This window comes from Pteropus alecto, unplaced genomic scaffold, assembly GCF_000325575.1.
Source record: "Pteropus alecto unplaced genomic scaffold, ASM32557v1 scaffold161, whole genome shotgun sequence".
NCBI classification, from domain to species: Eukaryota; Metazoa; Chordata; class Mammalia; order Chiroptera; family Pteropodidae; genus Pteropus; species Pteropus alecto.
This window is the reverse complement of record NW_006432943.1, coordinates 9,932,907-9,942,086: the sequence shown is the minus strand read 5'-3', so window position 1 is coordinate 9,942,086 and position 9,180 is coordinate 9,932,907. Positions and strand designations below refer to the sequence as shown.

The following is a 9,180-nucleotide window of genomic DNA, read 5'->3' as shown; positions in this document are numbered from 1 at the left end:
GGTTTCTTGTATGTATGTATGTGTGTGTGTGTGTATATATATGTATGTATATGTATATGTGTGTGTGTGTGTGTATATATATATATATAAATCTTCCCAAATTTTAGAAATAGTTTAACCATTGCTCTTAGGTTTGACATTATCTACTAGGCTCTACATGAGCTGGACTCTTCCTGTTGTCTCCTGCAACTCTTCCCCTTCGCTCTTGTGTCAGCCTATATACATATATATATGTGTATATATATATATAAATCTTCCCAAATTTTAGAAATAGTTTAACCATTGCTCTTAGGTTTGACATTATCTACTAGGCTCTACATGAGCTGGACTCTTCCTGTTGTCTCCTGCAACTCTTCCCCTTCGCTCTTGTGTGTCAGCCACACTGGCCTTCTTATGGTGTTTCCAAGAGTTCATGCTTTCCACTTGCTGGAAGTTTCTTTCCACATTTACCACAAACATTGTTCCCCCTACCAAGAACACTATCTACTCCCCACCTCTCCATCTTACCTGGAAAAGTTTGATTCATCCTTTAGGTTTCTGAACTTGACATAGATAAATGCCACATGTGTACACAGTGCTCAGGCTCAGGGTTTCTTAGCATTCACAGTGCAGTAAACATTTCATTTAGAGCACATTTCATAGCCCGAGCTCAACTATTATTTAGGTAATTATATTTATAATATATATTTCCCAACTAGACTAAAAGTTTCTGGGGACAGTGACTATGACTGTCTTTCTTAAGGAACATTTGCTGTGAATCTGTCTGGGCCAGTTTGAAGCATGTGTGGGAACACTGAATAATTGAGTTAGGAAAATATGCAACGATTAGAAAATAATGTAAGACAAGAATGTAGGGCCAAATTATAAAAGATCTTAATTGCCACGACAATTTATATTTCATCCTAAAAACAGTGACGATTCATCAAATGTTTATAAACTGAAATTATCTAATCTCTACGTTTAAGACTAAATCTGGCAGCAGGCTATATGGCTGATATGGTAGAGACTGGAAACCAAGAGACTATTAGAGTAGATTATAAAAAATGACTACACATATCTTCTGCCCCCATATGCACTTCCCCTTGGCAGTGACTTTGCTATTCTCCCTATCCTAAGCCTTTAAGTTTAAGCTTGACCATGTGAAATCTATAGAATTTACTATGCAGGATCTCAAGTTTACAGACAGGTCATTCAGATAAATTGTCATAATAATTGTTGCCATTCCTTAAAATGTTCTTATATTTAGGAACCTACTTCAAACATGACCAAGTCATTTCTGTCTAAATCCCATTTCTCAGAGCAAGTTCCATATAGATAATGACAAGATTTGATAATCATTTTATTTGCCTCCATCATTGAAGTTTCAGTAACTCTAAAATCATATTGACTTTATGAAATTGAATCTAACCCTAGTTTTGCAATACTTATTCATGAGTCTCTCATGAAAGTGCTGATATGAATCAAGATCTAATACCTGATTGTCACATATGCAGAGCTTTGGGTGAACACACACACACATATTCCCTCACACCTAAACCTACAGTAAGTAAGCCTCTGAAGGAAATTACTGTCTTAAAATACTTCTATATTTCTTTTTAATGGAGCATATAAAATACCTTTTACCCACACATTATAGGATTAATTTTTAAAAGCATCACCTTCTACAAGCAGGTGCAAAAACCCTTGTCTTCTCTCAAGGAAAGACCAGCCAACGAGCGGTTATTCTGGTGATGTAATGCTTGCTAACTTATTCTCTTACAGACGTAATTGGGGAAGATGCTTTTTAGAGTATCAAACGTGTATTGAATTTAACTTTCTTACATGACTAATTTTAGCTCATAAGCCACCTCTGGTACTTCATAAACGTATCACTTAGGACAGATCTGAAATGATTATGCAAAGTCATTAGACTAGAGAATTTCTTTTAAGCACTGGCAGCTGTACCCACCAGCATTTGCTAATGATAATCTCCCACCTTTCTTGAGAAATCACTTACTTCCATATCCTGGTCCTTATGTAAATAGACAAAGAATACACTAACAATAGCCAGGAGCAGATCATTTTTTCTTTCTTTCTCAGCATAGATACGCATTAAAGTCAAATAAAAAGGAATGGAGACCTTACATGTTGTTTTTTTTTTTTTTATTTTAAATCAAATTCATCACAGTCTGCCTTTTATGATTGTGTATAAACTTCATTTTCACATTTCAAAGATAAAAAAAAATTTGAAACCAGTATTCAAATAAGCAGGGGTGTTCACAGTGATATAAACTTCTGCCTAGTGAGTAACCTACAGGGTTGTGTTGATGCTGTAAGTGAAGACCCAGTACCCATCACATAGTCTAATTCTATGAAGTGATAGATAGGACAGGATAAATGTGTGTTAGTTTCTACCAGTAAAGTGTGCAGAAATGCAAACACCAACCTACGAATTTCAGGCAGGTATTATTTTCATGCAATAGCACATTTCCATTCCCTTTTCCTCCACCCCCAAACTCACTTTTTTGAGCAAACAATTACAATAGTCAGCATGTTGTGAAGAACATAATTTGGTAATGGAGGGTCATGATACCTGAGCAGACTAGTGGTTTATTTGATCTGATGCCCAGGAAAAAAGCAATTCAGACTGCTAAACCAGCCATGTTAATTGAAGCACTGGAGGTAATCCAAAGATGAGCTATAAGCACTCGTAGTAAAAATGCAGGAAATTTACTATATTAGAACTTTTCCTCTTGTTTCTTTTTTTCGGAATATCTTCCTAACCCTTTGAGAAAGCAGTTTATTTTTAGTAAACGAGCCTTTCTTGGGACTTTTCGGAATATCTTCCTAACCCTTTGAGAAAGCAGTTTATTTTTAGTAAACGAGCCTTTCTTGGGACTTTTCTACTTGTTCAGGTCATGGTAATACAGCATTGGGATGGATAGAATTATACAATCATAGAATATTTCAAACCTGGCTGTGAATAATGTTTCTACCATATAAGAGAGTGGTAAGTCAGTGACTTCAGTGAATCAAACTTTCTCCATCTATTAAAATGAAACAAAATATTAATTATTAAAAGAATGTATATAAAGTTCTTGGCAAGTAGTAGGAACTCAATTGATAGTAGCTATGGTTATTACTTTTTTTTTCAATATACACATAATTTCAGGCCACTTCACTTTTCAAAGTTGAAAACTAAATTATATAAAAAATGATTAAATACCCACAATAGACTGGATCTAATCAATTTTAATCAATTTTATCCACCTTTTGATTATACTATAAAACATTTGATTTTTCATTGAAGATTTAGTTTGTACTTGATTATTAATTTATCATTATTCAGTAGTCTTTTATTTTTATCTATTGTTTCAAAGTTCATGTTTTGCAAATATATGATTTTATGTACTATCAATGTAAATAGTAGTAGTAGTATGGTACATTTCTTCTAGAGACTAGCTGAAATTTTTTAAGGCATTGCTTCTTCAAGTACCTGGAAAGCATTGCTCATGCCATTGAGTCAGTTTATTGAAAAGTGAAAAATGCTGTTTGTCACCCTCAAGGAAAATGAGTAGCTTGAGTTTTCCAGGAAATTAGCTTGAACTAAATTGTTTTGCTATTGCTTATATCCAGTCAAAAGCACTGTCAAATTCCTGCAAGTTGATTTTAGATTTTAAATTTCAAGGGCTATTTAGTTTATCAAAATGTAATGAGTGCCTAACATGCACATGGAGAAGTTCTAAGATTGAAAATGACAACTGCCACCACCATAAAGATTGGGTTCTGCCTTCTAGGTACCAGTGTCTAGTTAAGGGAACAACAGCACAGTGTAAGTTCCATAATGGAGGTAGGTATACGGTTCCTGGAAACATAGATAAATAGTGGATCTTTTAATTTAATGTTTGTGGGGTGAGTTTTTGAAAAAGTTGTAGACAAGCGACATTTTATTGGCTTTTAAAGACAGATAAAGAGTTTCTTATTCAGATAAGGTAGAAGAATATTTCAGGCGGAAGGAACAGCTAGAGCAAAGGAAGAAAAGACTGATAATGCATAGCTATTTATGAAATGGCTCTTGATCTAGCTTATGGTTTTTACAGCAGAGAGTACATTGGATTGGAAGTATGGCAAGGGCACCCATCATGTAGAGCGATGCTTTTTGGAAAAGTAAATTATTACATTCCAAATCACAGTATTCTTATTTTTTCTATGTTAGATACCTTGAGGAGATTTATGATATACACTAGCTGGAAGATTTTCATCTGTGTGTGATGTCTTTAGCTTATTTGGACTTTTTTCAAGTAAAAAAATATTATTCCTTTGCTTTTCCTATGCTTTTAAAAAATTTATTGCAATGTGCTAGCTACCACACGTCAAATAAGGTAAATGTAAATTTTATAAACCATATTTCAAGAAGGTGATATAAATTGTACAAAAATAATACTTAAGATCTAGAAAATATCTTTGGTTTTGATTCATGTAGAGATATATGAGCAAACTTGTAAAAGGCAATACATTTAAATAATATGTGATTAATAATATCAGATTATGCATTAAAGAAATACTGTCTATGCTAATTTTGTAAAAGAGTTATCTGGGGAAGCTGGATTTTTTTTTTTTTTTTACTTACACAATCAAGCATGAATTCAAGAATTAAAACATTCTTAAATAAAACTAGCTGAAAGTTCCCTGCCATTTTCTTTGAGTATATTCACTGAATAAGACATCTTCATACTTTAGAACAGGACTATGTGTGTATGATCAGTAATTCAAATACGTTTAATAATTTTTATTAGACTTGCACTGGAATGTATTATCTGCATATATATAACTCTTGTTATAACAGGAATATTCCGATTTAACAAATGGTATGTGCTGAACTGTCTATATCCTGTTCTCTTCTTTGTGATCGATATCAAGTATTTTAGAAGTAATTAACTAGAATTATAGGTAGTCAAGCCAAATACAGAAGTATTAATGTAAGTTGTGTACGTGTGTGTTACATTCCAAAAATGATTTGAGGTTGTTGGAGTTGTATGTGTGATGCAGAAAAATCCACTATATTCTGTTAAATTAATTAATCAAGGAGGCCTTTACCCTGAGGTGGCTCTAATACTTAGGCAGCCTACAGAAGCAAACCAAAATCCAAGCCTATACATGCCCCAAAGTTATGAAATCATAACCTAAAGACAATCACAAACAGTAAACGAGGCATTAGGCTATAGCCAATCAATAATTTCCTGACTTCGCTCCCCGCTTTTCTCTATAAAAGTCTCTCCCCAGTTCTTGTCAGTGGAGCTTTCCTAACCACTTTCAGTTTGGTGCTACCAATTGTAATGGATAAATGCACAAACTCTTAAAATTTTAAATATGCCTCAGTTTATCTTTTAATAGTTCAATATATTTAAAAATATGAAATTCTTAGAAAATTTTAAAATAAATACTTTCTGTTTCCTCCATTAGCTGTTAAGAAGAAGGCTGGCTTTATCACTCCAGTTCCAGGAGGTGTGGGACCCATGACAGTGGCGATGCTTCTGAAGAACACCCTTCTGGCAGCTAAAAAAAGCGTTTACTAGATCGCATGAAAGAATAAGCAGGCAAAAGTCATGCTACCTATTTATGTAACAAAGGAAAAACAAAACCTTTATATTTTACTACAAAGCTATTTATTTCTACATTGTATTTATTTTTTCATATATGGAATCATTTTGGATAAGATGATTCACACAACTTTATGCATTTCCTGCTAACAGATTTTGAGTTTTAGAGGAAAACAAAACAATTTCAATGAAAACTTTGGTAACAATTGTTTATTTTGTGCATAATATTTGTCCATAATGTTAAAACAATAAAAGGCTCATAATAAATATTTTTGACACAAATAAATATCATATGCCATATCTTTTCAACAAGTGTTTTGTCAGCCAAATGGCACTCATGTAAAATGTAATTTAGATTTTGCCATAATCATGCTCAAGTTTTATATCTTTTATGTTCTATATCATATTTTGAAAAAGCGCTAACTTGCCAAAAGAAGGATAAACTATAAGAAACAATATCTTGATCTCATACATCTCCCAAATGCATCCTGAGGCATCCTAATAAGAAATGATATTCTATTCAAGGAAAGAAAAGTATACAAGGAAGAAAAAAAAAACAAAACAAAACTCAGTGCTACTTGAAAAGGTAATAATTATCTCAAATTGTGAATGACTACTTCCCATAGTAAAAATATAATAAGAATGTGTTAGGTTTATATATAATTTATTTGTCCTTCTAGAAAAATATGTGAATGATACCTTTTTTGAGGAATAATGGACAATCCAAAAGCAAACAAATACATAAAACAAAACTAAGGTGATCTTTTCCCACAAATGTCAGAAAAATATGACGTAATATGAGTGAGGCCTTCATTAAAAAACAACTGTTGTGTTTTTGTTTTTGTTTTTTCACAAATTCAGAAGTCTAATGAGAAAGCACACCTACCACGTGCCAATGCTGAACCTTAGGATACGACTAAAAATCGGCGTCTTGCCCACAATTCTTTCCTCTTCTGTTATTGCAGAGGTTCTCAAAGTAGATGTCATGTTTCTAACACAATTTAAATTAGGAAATATATTTGGCTCTCTCAGTTGAAGGCTATTTGGGAACTGCTGTAGCCACATAACTGTACTGTTTTCCTATCCAAATCCCAGTATATTTGTGTACTAATAATGATTCTTACCAATGCATGTCTGTAACAGTGTGTACACTTGATCATTTATGTGATAATAGACTAGATATTTAGAATTAATAGTATTTCAACTGTATAATAAAAGCAATTTGAATAAGAATATCTGTGTTCTTCTTTAGGATATCTGTAAGTTTTTTGTTCATGCATTTGTTATCTATTTCTTTACAGCATGCTGGGAAATATACAGGTTTTTCAAATATGAAAGAAAATGTTCTATCGCCCATTCTACAAACAGTTCAGACCAATCTTTGTCTGATAATCCTAGCAGAAGTTTAAATTTAAAGTTCCCATAAAAATATTTCAGAAAATTCCTCTTTGATTTTTAAGGCCTGCAAAAAAATGACCAAGAACAACAACAAAATAAATACAACAACAACAACAAAAATGACCCAAAATGCATAGAAAAAGCAAAGTCTGTAATTTTAAGCCCAATCCCCTTCCCCAAAGTCCAGGAGGAATTATTTTTGAAAAGTTTTTGCCCCTTTGGCTAAGCTAACATTCAGGAATGAGCCTTTCCAGAAATTAAAACACTGTAAAAGAAAAATTATTCTGACATTTGTTAAAAAGGGTAAGAAATACAGTTTTTAAGATGACTATAATAGAGGAGAATGAACTCAACTTCAAATACAGCAAAGACAGCTGTGGATTTATAGCCAACAAGCAGAGTGAGGGGATCAGTGGATGGGAAATTACTAAGAACTTGATTAGATATCAAGGGTAGGGGGATTCTTGCTAAACTAGCTTACCATGATTCTTGCTAAAGGTGGGCCAATGACTTAGATATCAAGCATGGATTTGATCAGATATGGGGATGGGGATTCCATAAACGGACTTAGTAGGATTCTTTTCTAAAATTGGGCTGAGCAGGCCAAGTAGAGGCCTAGTCAAGAAGAGGACTCAGGACCCTGACTAAAGTTTCCTCAAAGAGGAAGCCTTTGTCAACACATAAAGGAAATAAAGTTGGCTTGTTGGTACCATGACTTTATTTATGGATATTTGGAGTCCATAAAAGGTAGACTTACATTGATTTTGTGCAGGAGCTTTAGAGAGTAAATTTCTTTCTCCTGCAAGTATCTATAAAAAGGATCCTACAGAATTAATGAAGATTGAACAATAATACAAAGATATGGAAGCAAGAATGAGCTTAGTATATATATCAAAGCAAGGCTTACAGTCATACTAAAATGAAAAGTGTGTGTTGGAGAGTGGTAGAAATATAGCTGGAATAGATTAGAGAAAGCCTAAAAAAATTAAAATATAAACTGTATTGACTAAGTTAGAATTGTAAGTAGAGCCCGGAAGATGTTATCATTGATTAACATGAGAAAGTTGTAAAGGAGAGATGATTTTGGAGAAGAGATAATATCTTCAGTTTTAAGACATGTTGAGTTTGAGGTGATGATATAATATATAAATAGAAGTCTTGATGTACTATCAGTCTAGGAAGGGAATGAGAAATCATAGTTAGCGGTGAAAATTCAGGGCTCGCCGACAAGTATTAACCACTAAGTTCCCAACCCTATTGACCATTATACATGCCTCGTGTCTCTACAGTTGTTCAAAAATAAGTTATCCTTAACTGAGAGCCTATCATACGTTAAATGCTTTCATTTCTTTTTGTTATTGACAATGCCCATTTGGTACATGAGAAAATTTATTCTTAAGGTTATTAAAAAGCCTCAGCCAAGACCCAATGGATAGTAAATTGGAATTCAAAATAAGTCTGTGGGAATGGCATGAGCCAGAACCCACTCTCTTTGTACTACACCATTCTACCTGCCCTTAGTGCCCCTCCCCCACCAAGAATCCTTTCTCTTAAATTCTACTTGTAATTTCGTATTCGCTTCAAATGAAACCTGTCCATGAAAACTGTCATGAAAGTTTAAGTCCCACCCCTGGATTCTCAGTCATTTATGTACACATTCGTGGCAGTTATCAGTCCCTACTCTGTACTGCAGTTACGTATGTATTTTCCTTAGTTCCCTTTAGTTCCTTGAGGTCAGAATCCACACATGATTTGCAAATAGCATAACACTCAGCCAGAGCCAAGGATATTGTAGGCATTCAATATTTTATTGATAAATAAACTAATGAATGACAACTAAATTCATGAGAATTACAGAATAAGTTTAGAGAGAGATAAGCAATGCACTAATGACCATTTTCTGCCAATGTCCAGCAACAAATTTTGGTTGAGTTAGTGAAAAAACAAGAAAGAAAGAAAAAGAAAGGAAAGGAGAAGAGAAGAGAAGAGAGAATAAAAAGGAAAGGAAATGGAAAGAAAAAAAGAAGAGAAGGGAAGGGGAGTAAGATACTTGAAGAGATGTTTATAACTAGAGGAAAAAGATGAATTAATTAAAAAGACAAAAAGTTGTAGCAAGGAAAAAATAATAGTGGAGTGCCTCAGCTCTTAGCTTTCTCCTTTCTCCTGTGTTACTCCAACCTGCTCTAACATGTATCAAGAATGA

At 33.5% G+C, this 9,180-nt stretch overlaps 1 protein-coding gene across 4 annotated transcripts in view; it reads left to right on the top strand.

Moving 5' to 3' along the window:
• Nucleotides 1–6,812, top strand: part of MTHFD2L (methylenetetrahydrofolate dehydrogenase (NADP+ dependent) 2 like) — a 109,483-nt gene extending 102,671 nt beyond the window's left edge. For all 4 annotated transcript variants that reach the window (XM_025043823.1, XM_015586098.2, XM_025043824.1 and 1 more), the window contains one exon: nt 5,443–6,812. In XM_025043823.1, the coding sequence (XP_024899591.1) occupies nt 5,443–5,555 (113 nt within the window). In that variant the 3' untranslated portion in view covers nt 5,556–6,812. The remainder of the gene's footprint in view (nt 1–5,442) is intronic.
• Nucleotides 6,813–9,180: the final 2,368 nt, after the last annotated feature.